At 36.6% G+C, this 17,667-nt stretch overlaps 1 protein-coding gene across 5 annotated transcripts in view; it reads left to right on the top strand.

Moving 5' to 3' along the window:
* The window catches only part of LOC148229611 (uncharacterized), a 160,673-nt gene that overhangs the window by 141,513 nt on the left and 1,493 nt on the right, over positions 1–17,667 (top strand). For all 5 annotated transcript variants that reach the window (XM_088198608.1, XM_088198605.1, XM_088198604.1 and 2 more), the window contains 3 exons: positions 11,466–16,974; positions 17,033–17,199; positions 17,268–17,479. In XM_088198608.1, coding sequence (XP_088054734.1) covers positions 11,482–16,974; positions 17,033–17,199; positions 17,268–17,479 — 5,872 coding nt within the window. In that variant the 5' untranslated portion in view covers positions 11,466–11,481. The remainder of the gene's footprint in view (positions 1–11,465; positions 16,975–17,032; positions 17,200–17,267; positions 17,480–17,667) is intronic.

Genomic DNA, 17,667 nt, shown 5'->3' with positions numbered 1-17,667 from the left:
ATTAATTACTACATACTGAAAGTTGAAATCGTATATTTTCACCGGTAAATATATCTACTGGTGAAAATATATTTCGATATGATTTCACTGAAATGACCTATTTTAAAAAATATTTTCGAAATAGTTTCGAGACTATTTTTTAAGATTTTCTTTGAGGGATAAGACTGAACATTTCAGGGACTTAATTTCAGTTTTTTTAGTATTTTTATTTCATTATGATTCATAGTATTTAATTTAATACTATGCCTTTTTCTGGCAAAATTCAAGAGGGGGGGGGGGTGGCAAATGCCATCTCAAATGACATCCCTGATCATTTAATCGCATTCACACTACTCATTGATGTTTTTCTGATCGACATTTTCATAACATTTAAATTTTACATTTATCTGCATATGTCAGATATACACCTATCACTTGCCTCAGTCTCTTCAGAATCCGATACATATATTTTCACGTCAGGAAGAATCTTTCTCCACGATCAAACAAGTGTTTATGACTTTACTTTTGACCAAGTTTGTGCTGTTCCAAGTATAACATCTAATGTCGTCATTTCCTCCAGAAATTGATCAAGCCATCATCTTCCTCAGCAATAGTTTTGAGAATACTATCATGATGATATAACATCTTGAATAAAAAAATCACCGTGAAAAATTTTTCCGCTAAAAACTACAACTTCGTCTCGAATGCTGTAAATAGCTCAAGAGTAGAAACTGGGTTAATCGGAAAAAGCAAAAAGCTACTCTAGAATGTTTTGAATCGATCTTGAAAGAGAGCTAGTTTTACAACTCCAATGTAACAGTAATCGTCGCAGGATAAATGGAATTTAATGTGACACGTGTCTACTTGGGATAATTTAATTTTGCTCATTTTGATTTATTTCGTATCGATTCTCGGCCATTTTATTTTTTCTTTTTATCTGTCTGTAACAAGCCTTTTTCTGGATGACGCTAGAAAAATATTATTTGTTATTAGATTGTTTTTTGTTTTTAAATTGGTCACATACGTTAGTTATGACCAAAAAAATCAGTAAGGTGTACAAATAAAACAATCAAAGCATATCTGCCCTACCCCTCCGCTCTACGCTCGCTCGTCGAGATTAGACGTGTATATATTTTTTTCAATGTCAACTTAACATATCAATTTTATAATCATAATTATTTATTTGTATTTAATTTAAATCAATATTATATCAGTGATTCTTAATTTGTTTGCTCTTACACATCTCCCTTGGAAATATGATTCATGCTTATTTTTTCTTGCATATCTCGTTATCTTATTGCAGTAAAAAGCAATTTGATTTGGCCTTCTGTTTATTTATTTATTTTGTATACGGATGCTATATGCCATTAGGTGTCCCAGGACTGAACTGATGATATTCTAAGTTGTACATTATAAATTAATATCATAGTCACTGAAGGCGAGGATCATATGATTTTGTGTAGACGTTCATTGAAAAAACACACGTAAAAACATTCGTAAAACTCCGTTCGAATTCCACGAATGCATATTAGTGTGGGAATGCTCTTTGTTTCTTTCTCAATTCACGTTATGTATGTGTATTATTTTGTATGTAATATAAGCCACACTTTTTTAAATAAAATTATAGCTGCATATAAGGCGTTGAGAATATTAAGGGCGAATTTAACAAATGTATGTTTTGAGAATATTGACTATAAATGTTGAAATATGTTAATGTACTCATGGGTTTAATCACCATCCTTCAAGTTTTTTATTGGTTCGAATATAGGAAATCACGCATTCGCTATATTTTTTTCATATTTTTCACAGTTTAACAGCAGTTCGTGTATCAATATTTTAATTCTGAATGCCAAATTTTAACCTTTATTTGTGGTCAAAGGTGCAAATTAATCAAGGGTGCACGAATTTGTATTAACGCATTGATGAGTTTCTTACCACCATTGAAATATCGTTCCTGACTTGAATTATAAGTGCTGAATGAGGACCAAAAGTGTATTTGGATCAGAACAACATTTGCTATGTCATGCCATTAATCATTTTCGAGTGCTTTCCAGTATTTTATTTTGTTAGTTACTCAGGGATATTTATATTAATATATTACGGTAAAAAGATTTGGTAATACCATTCCATTTTACCTGGAATTATTAAATTACTAAAATTCGCTGTAAAATCTGTTAATCCATCGATAGATTTAGAAACATTTTTTTGACCACATCAGAGGCACATATAAATCGAATTTTGACCAATAGGAGAGCGCAAAAAACAATTATCCCTTCTCAGAAGTCAAAAATCCCCGTCGCAGTGGGAACGCTCGTTACCGAGCGTTCCCACTGCGACGGCGCCGACACGATTTTATTGCTTTTGACGTGAATTTTTGACTTCTGAGAAGGGATAATTGTTTTTGCGCCCTCCTATTGACCAAAATTCGGTTTGAATATACTTTAATCAGTCTTTTTATATCAGAAGTCTATAGTAATATTTTTAAAACATGGTGTGATGGACCTATACATAATATTGAAAAAAAATGAATTCTTCAATTGTATTGAAGTTAGATTTGGTAACCTGAAATATCATGGATCTTTTTTTGATTTTTTTGTCATTGCATTCCTTGATGTTTTTTACAGGTAGTGGTCCCAACATTTGGAACGAGTACAGGGTATACTCTAAATAAGTAATATACAAATAATCGGTAAGAAGCTTAATTGTTGTGATTAAATATATTGGACCACAGTGGATTTAGTAAGAGAAAATTGAATTGAATTGAACTGAAAAGGGTTGTTTTATATTAGATTAGATAATTCAATTTAAGTGGACTTGAACGAAAGAACAATGGCATAAGTAATAATGGTAATCATTTATTTTGCGATAACATATGTGGAGCAAACCCCTCGAATCATCATTTCAAACCTCATAACGTATATGATTTATTTTTAGATTTTTTATGCCTATATTATTTATCGTGTTTTATTAACACGCGTCGCAATTGCAGGACTTGTCAATATCTCTTCTGTGACTAATTAAATTTTTATATGCGTCCGCAATGTTTGTTCTAAATTTGCTCAAATGGACAGCGAGTGGAGTTTTCTCGCGACCTTGAAAGTTTTCATCGGTGTTTTTTCGAGTTGCGACCGCGAAAGTTTTTCACGGCTGGCGAAAGCGCACCCCACCTCAGCGGCGGTCGTGGCCAGACTGCGAGGCCGCCGGGGGGCGATCGATATCCTCCCCTCCACGCTCTTGCGCTTACCCCCACCCACTAAAGCCACCCCGCCGTCGGCTCGACACTGCCTGCGATTGTTGCATTTCAAACGGAAAATTAATGTTCTGACCGGAAAATTAATTTTGTTTGGAAGCAATATTTTTTTTAAAAAAAGAACAAATTTTGTATTATATATATAAAAATGATAAGCGAAACATATAGTTTAAACTTTGACATTCTGATCATTTGATGACGAGGTTGCCCTTCTTGGAAAAGTTTGTGCCACCTTAACAATAATATTTCTCGATAGTCACATCCTCATGAACTTGATAGCAGATGAATTTCATGCAAAATTGAACTTACTCTTGTTCGATACTTTTCTTGATAGCAAACGTGAGATATTAAAACACGGCCGTACACAAACAGAGGTAGCGCAGCACTCGTTTCAACTCGAAAAAATAATCTTTATATAGACTTATCGATATCCACAATTGTGTTGCTTTATCTAAAAGCAATATGATTTTTGCCACAAAGATAAGATAATTCGGTATATATGTATATGTAGAATTTCACGTTAATTACAAAGAGCTCTGGCGTCGTGAAAATTTACTTTTCTGTCAATATAATATTTAAAGGCATTGTAATGGGAGCGGCAGCCGCTCGAGATAAGTACACTAAATAAAATTATACTTTTGAGTTCTATCACTTAAATCATTGAAGGTACAAATTAGGTCGAATTATGGTATTATGGTATGAATTAATTTCATACTTGTTAAAATGTTCCTTTTTATTGAATTGGATAAACCAATTAAGATTTGTGCTTAGATGCTATATTTGACTCAATTCAAGGAATACCTTTGTACGCGCTTGACTTTTATTTACTTAGCCATTAGAACAGGCTACACACAGCCGAAAAGGGTAAGGGTGCCGCCCGCGCCCCGCCCTTCAAAGGGTGTCGGTTCATTCACTCGCCTTTGCCGCCGCAGTTTATAACTCAATTTCACATTTATAGCTCGGATCCGTACATCGTTTATCACGTACTTACATAAAAACAATATCATATTTTAAATTGACCATTACTCATTAATATTTAGATTAGTACCATAGTAAAAGTAGTAGATTTATATTTTTATTGCCCATGTAAATTTTATTTAATCATAATACATAAATAAATTTACAAAGTAATAATCTTATTCTAAATACTTCTTCCTCATTAGTGAGAATCATGATCGTGTTGCAGATTTAAAATTATTCTTTAATTCTCTCGACACTGAAATCGTCCATATAAAATCAAATGTTCATCTTGCTCCTTCGACGATTTTCAATGATCGAATGATTCGATTAAATTCTTTTCGTACATACGCTCTCCTAATTTAATCTTAATGAGTGCGATATAAAATAGATTTACAAGAAAATAACGAAAGTTTAGAACGTGTTTCTAAATCATCGTATCTGATCTAAATTTTCGATAGCATTATCTTTCAAGAATGGTTCTTAACAATTGATATTAAATGCATATCAAAACGATTTTCATAATTTGGCATGAAATGGTATTTATGAAGAAATATCTACAATTTTTTAATTACTCATTGTGAAAAAATATTTCTCGAGATATATCTAAATCGCGTTAAGATCATGAACTTTAAGGTAAAATACAAAGATATTAATTAGTACAAGATGTGACAATATTGCTTTCAACAAATTATAATTAGTTTGATTTGGCGCTATAATAAATTATCAACTGTGAATCGTACAGCTAATCATGTCACGGTCGTCACTATATTTGGTACAATGGAAAACACGTGAGCTAATATCAGGTGTGTTTATGATATATGTGATATCTAGTAAGTGTGCCAAACGATAATTGAGTATTCAATACAATAATTTTTTTATAATTATAAAATATTTTCTTTACAAGAATACTACATATTTTATCACGAATATATGTAGGATATAACAAAAATTGAGGAAATTATAATTGTCGTAATTGACATGAATTTTTTTCTATAAATAATCTTCAAAATATCTCAGATAAGTTCGGTAGCCAACTTTATCCGCTGTCCTGTTTTAAAATAGCTGCCATTAAAAAATCGTAACTTTGTTAAAAACCGTCTTAGAGAAAAAAGTGAAGACATAAAAAACGTTTAAAAATAGAAATTTAAATTAAATCAGAAATTATATATAAACATTTCATTGATTATGATTAAATGGCCGCCTCGGGACTTTGCAGTAGCCGATCTTTTCATTGTAATTTCCGATGACTTTTTCGTACATAGCTTTCCGGGTGTTGGTTTTTAGGTGCTCCAACATTTTGGGTTTGTCGGTCTTAGCGTAACCTCACAAAAAATATCCAACAGCGCATGATATTGGCGGCCTGGGAACCTTTCGCGCAAAACATCCAACGTTGCACCAGGTAACCACATGTCTTCCACATCAATATCTTCGATTTCGTGCCAAAAATAATCGATTATCATGCGCCTATAGCGCTTACCATTGACTGTTTACAGTCTGACCTTCATTGTTTTCAAAAAAGTAAAGTCCAATGACGCCGCCTGACCACAATGCGCACCAAACAGTCACTTTTTGGGTATGTAACGGTCTTTCGTGAATCTCATGAGGAGTTTCCTCGCCCCATATGCGGAAATTTTGCTTATTAACGTACCCAGATAGGTGAAAATGTGCCTTATTAGTATAGATTTTTTCTGAAAAATCAGCATTAATTCCACGCCGCTCTTAACACCAGGCGTCAGTTATTGTGTTATTTGAATTTTATATGGGTGTAGGTGCAAGTCCAGATACAAAATGCGCCAAAGGGAGCGCCTTAAGAAAAATCCCAAGAGCTGTGAACGTCGATGAATCGACAAATCTGGGTCTTTGGCCACACTTTCACTTATAGCAGCAATATTCTGGCTGAACAGGCGCCGCAATGATGCACATGCCTTACCTTATCTCCAACGCAACAAGGAAAATCTTCATATGATTCGAGAAAGACCATTACATGCCCAAAAAGCGACATTGTGGTCAGGCGGCGTCATTGTGCCTTACTTTTTTGAAAGCGATGAAGGTCGGACTGTAACAGTCAATGGTGAGCACCATAGGCGCAGGATAACCGATTATTTTTGATACAAAATAAAATATATTGGTGTGGAAGACATGTGGTTCCAACAAGACGGCGCAACTTTTCAAATATCGTGTACAATGTTGAATGTTTTGCGTGAAAAGTTCCCATGTCGTATTATTTCACGTTTTGGTGATGTCAACTGGCCGCCAAAAGCATGCGATTTAACGCATTTGGAATTTTTTGTGGGGTTACGCTAAGATTCGTGTCTATGCCTACAAACCCGAAACGTCGAGCACCTAAAAACCAATATAGCCAAGATACCGCCAGAAATATTGTATATTTTTATAATATTTTGAAAAATACGCCGTATTTTTCAAAATATTATCCATCCGCGGTAAAAGAGTTAATTGATCTTATTTTTCATAATTATTTAAATACATCAAATGTTAGATTAATAAAAAAATCGAAAGATATCTTTAAATTTGTATTTTTTTTTATTAAAAAAAAGTTCAGAATCTGAAGTTTGATCACTCTTTAGTACTTTGTCGAATGTGTCGAAGATATTGCAACTTGAGAGTCAATGTTTTTAAGGTAACCGTCCGATAATTACAAAGGATAATTCGAACAATGCTTAGTTATACAAGTTTCAAAGCTTATGAATAAAATGATTTAAAGAGTTTATGTGATAATTGATGTTGTCGATGTATAATATTTATTGTTTTAAGCCAAACCAATGTCGTTTGCAAGAAAGTCAATAAATGATGACTTCAAATAAATCTAAATGCAGTCATGATGGAAAGTTTTCGCTCAACCCATTGTATATGGTCCGTCAGATATTACGAGAGCTGCTTACTGATGATACTCACTGAAATAACTACAGTTATGAGGAAGTACAGCTCAGCAAAGTGTTTTTAATGAAATAGCAATAACAGGTGTACTGAATGGCCTCATTTTCACGAAAATTAAAAAAGCGCGCCAATAACTAATATTTAATATCCGTTACACGAATTGCTTCCGGGTCCGGAAAATCTCAACTAGCACAAAACCAACTCCCCCTAATTAGAGCTTATTTACTTTCGCCGGCTCTGGGAAACACCGCTCCGTTTCGTACGAGAGCTCACTGACCCGCTCAACTACACCGGCACGTATCAGTAGAAAAAACGAGACCGATTTCGATCCGTCGCGCCTCGGGGTCGGCACACCGAGCTAAATAAAGTCGCAGAAGAACACACACATACACACAATATTCGCAGACGAACCGCCAGCTGCGAACGACCCTTTCGGGTTCGTTTGGGAGAGTTTGTTAACCCTCCTCCGTCTGAGAGAGTTGCGTAAGTCTGGGTCACACTCTCCGCGAGACGAGCGGCGGGTTGAACCAAGGTCGATAAACCGTCTGCCGCCTCCAGGGGTGAAAGACACCCCCGACGCCGGTGCTATTATTTCGCGACAGTCCGAATGCTCTCCATCGATCGGACTAGTGGGGTAGGCCAGTTCCGTCGCTCCCCAGTTTCGATCTGCTATAGACATAGGTCATGTCGAAAGTCTCTAGATCACTGGTTCTTGAACTCATTACTGCTACTTCTTCACAGTTTCCATTGCTATTATCAGCATCAGTCTGACTACCTCTTCCAGTATTGTCCTTACTCGCTCTGTCCCGGATTACGCATTGCCATTTGCCAATCTCCTTATGTTTTCAGGACTTTTCGCTCAAAAACTATATACAGGAATCGATCTTAATAAAATTTTGTGGAGATGTGTTCTTCTGGGTAGCTTTTGTAATGCCTGTGCAGGCCATAGAAGCACCTGTTGATGAATATCAATATAATCAAAGAACCCAGTTACATATATTTGACGATCATGTCAATAACATATACATACCTTTTTATTACTATCTCAGTTCTTGATTCCATTAAACGTGACTCCAGTGTATTGGCAAATATGTTTTTATTTGGAATCTGTGATTCAAAGACAAAAAGTTTCTGATGCCAATGCTTGATAATGTAGTAAACCACCTACTACTACAACTACAGGAATAGGATTTTTTGGCCGGAAAAATGCATGTCATTTAATGAAATACTATGAATCTTAATGAAATTGAAATATTCAGAAAAAAACACTTACTGTCCAACCTTTTGCCACTCCTCACCTGCTGAAATGACGTCACTGATTCTAAAATCAAATCCACTAAAAAAATAATTTCAAAGAATCATATTGGAATACATTTTCATTGGTAGATATATATTTTTATCAGTGAAAAAATATTTTTCAGGCAGATGCTAGTAAAATTATATGATTTCAACTTTTTCATATTTAGTAATATATATTTACATACTTATCATTATTTATTTACGTGCGATGTATAAATGTTATAGTGAATGTGTATTTTTAGTGAAGTTATATTTTCACTAGTGAAATCCAAATACATTTTATACATTAGATCCTAGTGATATTATATGCTGCTCTAAATAATGTCTATGAAACTCAATATGACAGTAGCGAAACGTCCATTTGCTGTTCAAACCCAAACCTAACCTACACGAATTAACCAAATCCAACATAACCCGAAGAAAGTTTTAGCTTTTTCATTAAGTCGAATCTAAAATACAAACTAAGTCAACTTATCTCTCAGGGGAAGCAGAAGACAAACAGCATTTCGCATATTGCTTCATAGTTTGTCTGCATTTTGATATTACGCTATATTTAAAAAATATGAGAGCTATCATTATCGATTATGGACTAATGATATGAGAGTATTGGCCAAAGTATATTCAAACCGAATTTTGGTCAATAGGAGGGCGCAAAAATAATTATCACTTCTCAGAAGTCAAAAATTCACGTCAAAAGCAATAAAATCGTGTCGGCGCCGTCGCATTGCGAATGCTCGGTAACAAGCGTTCCCACTGCGACGGTACCGACACGATTTTATTGCTTTTGACGTGAATTTTTAACTTATTAGATGTTCTTCATTCGATTCTTGCATATTTTTAGTCGCAATATTGTTATTAAAAGTCTTAATAATGATTTTAATGCTTTTGACGTAGATTCTGAACAGGGACGTCATTTGAATTACTCTTGAATTTGGCCAGAAAAATGCATGTCATTTGATTAATTACCATGAATTTTAATAAAATCGAAATATTAAAAAAAACGACCACGGACTAGGCAACTTTTGCATCCCTCCCTCCCCCCGGAAAAAACTGAAAGATGTCCCTTGTCTACTAAGTTCTTGATAAGTGCACCGTCAGTTCGTATGAAACTTAAATTTGTCTTCAATGCACATACATATATCACTGGCGTATCTCACAAATACCAATTGGCTGCATTGCGCTTCATCAGTACTTTCATCCAATTGAAGTCCAAAGACATTCAAATCATCGGTCGACGTACTCCTGATTTTAAAACCTATGACGTCATTTGACAGAGGTATTTCCGCAATTTGCTTTCATTGATGTTTTCTTCTTTGCCATTTTAATAATTCAAAACGCATTTTTAGCGAGATTTTTTGCTAACTGTTCTATAGTTTAGTAGGTCTTAACACATGTTTTTCGATTAGTTTTATTCCACAAATTAAGAACCCCATGTTTTAGATATTCAGATAAATTAATTACTGCTCAGTTGAGAACAATTATATAAACCTCCAAATGGACGTGTTTTCACTATTCAATGCGATCATGAACTTTCATCCTCCCAATCTTCAGAGTGATCAGCTAGATCTCGTTTATCAGTTCAATATATTATTTTTCATTATACTGAAGATCATGTTTAAACATAGTTTATTTTAAAAAGTAACTCATTATAGTACAATAATAAAAGTTTTGTAATACTTTGCTCGGTTGTTATCGAGTAATCAGCTATTAAACAATCAATCTCAAATCAAGAATGAATAATAAATAACATTGAATTAAGAATCGTCTTAAATCCTACTAGGGTCAATTAAAACCGAGTATCTGACTTTATCATATTGATTTTTTTACAGTAGCTATTTTTTGTGTCTGATTGACTTATCCAGTTGGTACTGATTTACTCTGATATATATTGGGCCTGTCAGGTTACAACGGAAGATAAAAGAAATATGATCCCGATCGATCAATACAGATTAGGTTTTCCTAGATTTTCCAAATCTCACTGATGAATTATTTTGTCCTACTTCGTTGAATTTTATTATGTTTCTGTCTCTTCCGTAACTAAGAAAGTGGAACTTCTACATCTTCTTCAGTAATTTCACCCAAATTATAAACTCTCGTCGATGAGTGAACTGTAGTAACAGCTCGAGCATTTCCATTTTCTTCACTGCTGTCCTCTTCAGTCTCAACGCAGTCTTAGGGAAATGTTATAAACACATCCACACACTTTACATCATCCTAAAAATTCTCACCTTCTGCAATTTCCTCCGCTTCGATGTTGTTAAAATTCTGGGTGAAATAAAAATCAATGTAGTATTATCCCAGTGATATAATTTAAGAACATGGATAATTTTGTGAATAAAAAAAATACAGATAGAAAAATTAAATAAAATACTACACATATTGAATCCAGACCATTAATAAATTATAATAGATATTATCAATATATAAAAACGTGTTATAAAGATGACTAAATTTACTTGTCAGATGACATTTCTTGTTGAACGTAAAAGATGCTTATAAAAAACCATTGCTCACTCCCACAGCTTCAAACCTGAAAAAATACTGCACCAGACGCTCCTCACGCTTGCTAATTATTGACTGATGCAATCTCAATTTATATTGGATATTGCATATAAAAATAAGTTAAAATGGTCTGAGAAATGTAAATATTTAAAAATACTCTTAATCTTCTATTCTGCAAACTTATCTACAGCTTCGTAGGTGTCCTTCCCACTCGATCCTATGAACTCCACATGTATTATTTTTTGCGAATTTCTTTGTATTACCAGTGACTATCAAGGTCTGAAGATCTTTTTATGGACATTTTTCTCTAACTCGACAAAGCGGCCATTGTCTCTGCTTAATTATAGTTTTATATATTAATAATTTTGATTTTTTTCATGTTTTTTATATATAAAATTAATTTTCAATAAAATATGGTAATCAAAAATATCTATGACCTATGTAGTTGCACTTATGACATTATCTTATATCAAATGTGATAAGATTATGAATTATCCAGTATTCTAAAACAAACATTGTTATCTGAATTCATATAAAATGTTTTTCTCGTTACATCATAATTGTTATTTTTTCGTTGCAGATCGGAGTCGTAAAGGATGGACGACAACTTTTCTAATCTCTTGGATGGTGCACGGCAATATTTCCAAGGTTTACCCAAAGCGTCGCCCAACGGAGATGCGAATCAGAACGAACACGGACCGATGGCGCAATCCCCGTGGCCGACGACGTCGGATTCGGGTGAAGTCATCGACAAGGAAGTTCGTCCGTCTTCTGCCAAGGCTCCCGTTGAACCTCCTCTGCTTGATCCGATAGAACCGGAGCCGCACATAATTCACAAGGCTACGGTGATGCAACAGGCGCAGCAGCAACAGCAAAAGCAACAAGCGTTCCTCAACACTTCTGGCGACCTCGAAAGACCTCCGTCCGCCAACATGATATCTCCCCCAACGCACATCATTCATAAACCGCCTCGCATCGTCCAGGACGCGCCCGCAGAAGACAGCAGAAGGACTCCCAAAGAAGAACCTCGGATTCCACCCCATTTCGCTGTCACAGAAATGAATTATTCTACCCAGAGCGCCCCCAAGCCGTCTGCTCTGCCCGTCCAGAACAAATACTCGTCGCATCTGCCGACCCCTCCTCAACCCAGCATCCACAGTTCAGCGCTCTATCACAGCAGACTCCAATCCTCCCACCACCAATCTCTGACTTCTTTGCAGAATCGCCAGAGCAGGCCGGCGCCTTTTGCGAATCGCCCCTACTCTGCTGATCCACAACAGGTTATTGAGAAGAATTCGCCGCTCCACCTCAACACGTATGCCCATCAATCGTACGAAATGAGCAATATGACACCTCTGGACGTAAGACGCGCTCCTTCTACGTCGCAAGATCCAAAACTAGCATCTATGATGCCGACTCAGAAACAATTGGAAGCACAGTCTCATTATTCCAGAGCATCGCCTTATGCATATTCTCACAGTCAACAACTCACTCACCCTAGCCAAAGCGGCCAACAATCAGCGAATGGTGGTATCGTCAAATCGTACAATCAGATGGTACAACACCAACAACAGCAACAGCAGCAAAAAGTTCACGAACTGTCCAAATCGCCCGTTCGCTCCGCAAACTCTGCTTCGCCGGCGCATTACGCATACAATCATAAGACTCAAGTTGCTGCTGCTGCTTATCAAAATCAGAGTTCTCATTATCCTGCGAAAATACCACACCAAGAGAATCCGATGCTCGCTAAGGTTCCTACGCACAACTTCGACTATACGAACCGTACTCATCGCAAGTCGAGCTCTACTGTTTATTCAGAAAGAATTCAGACACTAGATCAGAGGCACGTAGCTACGTCTTCCGTTACTTCGGGATCTATTCATGCGATGCAACCTAGCAGAGTTCCTCCTCACTCTTCCGTTCCCGCTGGGTATTCGCAAACATATTCTAGAATGCACGCGACGACCGCTCAAACTGCGAAATTATCTACCGATTATCACACTCAATCTTTAAAAACGTACCCAGTGACAAACAGTCGAACTGAGTACTCTCCGAATATGATTCCGAACAGTTCTGCTGCTGCGGCTGCTGCGGCTGCTGCATATCATACACAACTGTCCTATCAGTCGACTTCGGCACCGAAGCATCAATCTTACGATGCTTCAATGAAGCACGCTCCTACGGTGCGTGCAATGACTACAAAGCAGAATTTAGCAGTTCATCAGCCTCGGATGACAGTGTCTGTGACGTCGATTGTAAATCAAATGAACGCCCGACAGTCTTCCAGACACGACCAAGTCGTTCCTTTAGTTCCTAAACAGAAAAAAGAGTCACCCTTAGATCTGTCTGTGAAGACTGTGAGGACACCGGCGGACTCCACCGCTCAAGATGATGCCGAAAACGTATTGTATGACAAGCGAGAGAGTTCTTCTTCTAGAGATCATGGATCTCCCGCGAGACAGCGACTGCAAAGTAAACCGAACAACATAAGCAGCTCCCACAAAGTAGATTTCCTTCCAAATTTTAACACCAACGCTCAAGAGCGGTCTCTACAGTATTGCGATTCTAACCAAGGGTACGGATCGAACAAGAAATATGTACACTACGACCAAAATGCTCATTTGAAGACCAATAACTCGACTGTACAACAATCCTATCCGACCCAGGAGTACAATCATAGATATGAAAATGTGAAACAAGCGCCATATAACGCCAGCTCATATTCAAGGAGGATCGATCCTAATTTACCAAAAATAGATTTGACGACCTGCGTAGATCCCGAGCGATTAGATAACGAGAGGCGACATCATCAAGCTGCTCTCTTAAAAGAAGACGCCCGGAAGAGAGAGGCAGGAATGATATTGAATTCGATTCCGCAGAAAACTGCTAGATATGACGCGTGGAGATACGAACGACCCACTAGACCCAATGTGCCTACTCCTAGAGAACCTTTGCCAGTCAACCATTACAAGGTTTCCAACGGAATCACTATGCCTCCCATCAATCAAAATAACAGCTTATACAAAAAAAGTGAAAACGTAGAACCTCATTCTAAATATCACCCAACACCTTATCAGCATCCACCCGTTCCGACAGATGGATATTATCCCAATTATAAAAGACCAAATCTGTATCATAATAATTACGAATATAACAGCATCGGTGATAGGAATGCCTATACATTAAAACAAGATCACATAAATTCTGCTATTTACAACAATCAGCACTCTTCGGCGCCCGCTGATAAGCGAGTGTTGAGCTTATTGAGGACCAGTCTTGAAGTGAAAAATAACTCTGAAACAAGAAAGCATGTTGATAATTCTGACGATTGTATAATAATTCAGTCTGACGACAATTCGATGCACGCTTCAGAGTTCAACGATTTGAGAAGTAAAAAGGCTTCTAAAAAATTAGATAAGAACCCTGGACCTTTATCGCCCGGTTCCATAGCAGAAAAAGACAGTTTCAAGGTGCACGTTCCACGAGCGGTAGATTCTATCAAATTTGAATTGGACGCTTCGCCCAAGTCTATTAGGATTCGCGATGATCTGAAAAATTCGACGGACTCCGATACTCTATCGGCTGAACGCTCTTTGTCGTCTGACAATGAATTAGCTGCTAGGATTCGTACCAAAGCTGAGCTCAAAGGATTCACGCAATCGAACAATTTCAATCTGAACAAAGCTAATAAATCACAGACGAATGATAATAAAATCGAAAGTGTGACGCAAGAATCGCATAGGAGAAGACTCTTCAGTAAATCTGATGATAATAATAAGACGACTTCTGTAATCAGAAATTCTTCAGATTCTGTGTTTGATTTTCAAGATAGTGGATCCGAATGTGAAAGTATTGTTAAACAGTCTGGAAAAAAATCTGATTCGCACATCGCCGATAGAATTGTTAATATTAAGACCGAGAAAGTTCCTGAGGACGATTTTTGGACAGAGGCTTGCGATGATTTCTTGGAGCAGTTAAAATCTGGTAAGATCAAAAGGGCATCTAGAAAGAAGACGGTGATTTGTGGTCCAGTCGAAAAATTCAACCTCACCGATATGGATATTAAAATAGAGAAAACCGCTGTAGTGAACATCGTCGATATAATCAAAAGTGAAAATTCACTATATGGAAATATGAAAGAGTTGAATAAAAATAACGCATCATCCTCGTCGGATTCCTCGGATGAAGATCAACCACTTATCAACAAAAAAGTTAAAAAGGAAAGAGAATTACTTACTAAATCAAACTGTGATAAGAAAGGAAATAAAGTAAATAAAAATAAATCAACAGAATCAAACTCGCCAGGAAAGAAGACTTTAAAAGGTAAAAATCTTACGACTGAATCTAAGACTAAACCGAAATCTCGGAGAATCAGTAGTGATGATGAAAAGTTGAGTTTAAAAAAGATCAAGAAGGAAGGAACAAACGAATCAATTATTGAATCTAGTGATAGTGATTCGGACGAGTTACCCGTCGGCTCTAGACTGAGATTAAGGAAAAGTTCTTCGATGACAAAATGCCCGGAGACTAAAGTCAAGACTCCGACCAAAGACTCCATTAGGGTGAAAGAAGAGAATAGTACTAAAAAGACTGGATTTGGTGATGGATCAGATTTTCGGCCTGGTTGGGAGGAAGAGGTTTATCGTTATAAAAGATCTCTTCGAATGCCCGCTAGGCTGATCAACGTTTCGAGACCGCCGTTATGGAGTAGGATATCGACATCTCTTCCGGATTTGGATCCGTGCCCCAACTCACCTGCGCCTTCATCTTCTACTGAAGAATTGTTCATGCAAAGATGTAACGACAAAGTGAAACAGGAGTTGGACAGCGATGCTGAATCGACGTCCAGTTTTTACATTAATCGCAGACCAAATTATGATTCTGAAGCATCCTGTTCGACGAATATTTCCACCGCTAGTAAAAAGAAGAACGATAATTCAATCTTGGATGTTTTAATTCAAAAGTGTGGCAAAAAAGAGTCGAAGAAGAATAAATTTAAGAACGATACAAACGGTCCGAAATTGATTCCCAAATCGGAGAATCCTATCGAACTTCTAGGGACTCCGAGCCTCGGCTTAGAAAAAGATTTGAAGAAGAAGGGTTTGAAGAGTGTGACGAAAGAAAAAACTAAGATAAGAGACTTTTTATACGTAGGGGCGTTTAGACAAGAAACAATCACGACTTATAGGGATACGTTCATTAACGACACTGATGGTTTATTGGGTGCCGCCCGTGAATTCGCTCCCCTTGTTTTGAAATCCCGAACTAGGACTGAAACTCGCGTTATGAAACAAAGAGCAACAATAAAGGAAGTATTCGGCGACGAACGACCTGCATCAGCTCCGCCTTTAGCTCGCAGAGAATCTATAGATGAGCCAATATCTAGTAATGACAAGAACATTGAATGTAAAAATAAAATACAACCTAAGAAAGTAAAGAAGAAGATAATCAATATGGTTAGGGAAGGCCTGAGGAGCTCGAGATTGTTGAAAAGGAACGATACTAAGGGAAGGTTGCTTAGAATCAGAAAACGTAATGGTATTTTAAAGATGCTATCGACGACAAAAGTGAAAAGTTCTTCACCTCCTAATTCAAAGCTCAAAAAAGACGATCCTTTAGATACTAAAAACACTAAAAAGGATGAAAAGTCTGCAGAAAACAAAAATGCAAGGAAAGAGGAAATGGCTATTGATATTAAAAACATAAAACAAGAAGAAACCCTTCCCGAAATTAAAGACATCAAACAAGAGGAAGTCTCTTCTGAAATTAAAAATGCGAATCAAGACGTCAAATCTGTAGAAATCGGCAAAGACAAGGTCAAGGAAGAAAAAATTGAAGAAAAGACTGCCGCACCTGTGAAGAAGACATATAGAAGATTGTTCCCGAGACGCAAGTTGAGCTCTGGCTTTGATTATATAAGGAAGAAAAAAAAGCAAATCAAAAAAGATGAACATGTCAGAAAACGTAGTGCCTTACCGAAACCGAGTCCTGAATCTGTTCATGACATTCAAAAAGAAATCAAAAGCTGGATCGTCAACAAGAGTATCGGCGAAACTGTCTTACACCGAGCGGCACGTCTTGGATACACAGTACGTTCATAATTAATCATCCGTTCTTAACCAAATCCTAATATTTATCTTGTTTTAGGATTGTGTCGCTTATTGTCTCGAAAAATTGGATCTTCCGCCGTCGTGTCGTGACAATGCTGGATACACTGCTTTACATGAAGCTTGTTCTCGTGGACATTTAGACATCGCCAGACTTTTACTCCAATACGGTGCTAACGTATCTGAAGCCGCACAAGGAGGGATAAGGTAAATATATTTTTTTTATAATAATCATGGATTACAATGCAAGTCTAATTTATATTTCATTATTATAGACCTTTACATGAAGCTTGTGAAAATGGTCACGTTGAGATTATCCGGCTACTCTTATCTTACGGGGCTGATCCACTATTGGCAACGTATTCTGGACAAACGCCGATGTCTCTAAGTTGCGATAAAGCGACTAGGTATCTTCAACTTTATTTGAACGACTTATTGGGAGATGTTCCTCAGCCGTGGCAGTTCAATGGACCTTGTAGATTATTAGGTATTATATTATATAGTTTACTTTCTTCTATCTAGTTCTATAGGATATTTATGAATATATATAATATGTATATATGTATATCTAAGTGATTTTTGTACTGAAACTTTAATTTAATTACACATGCATCATATAATTTATGTATTTTAAGGAGAAAATAAAACAGATAAACTTAAAGAGTATTTAATATT

This window comes from Plectrocnemia conspersa, unplaced genomic scaffold, assembly GCF_051122295.1.
Source record: "Plectrocnemia conspersa isolate PC_06_02 unplaced genomic scaffold, ASM5112229v1 ptg000011l, whole genome shotgun sequence".
NCBI classification, from domain to species: Eukaryota; Metazoa; Arthropoda; class Insecta; order Trichoptera; family Polycentropodidae; genus Plectrocnemia; species Plectrocnemia conspersa.
Note: the sequence above shows the minus strand (reverse complement) of the source record. Positions and strands in the feature narration are given on the sequence as shown.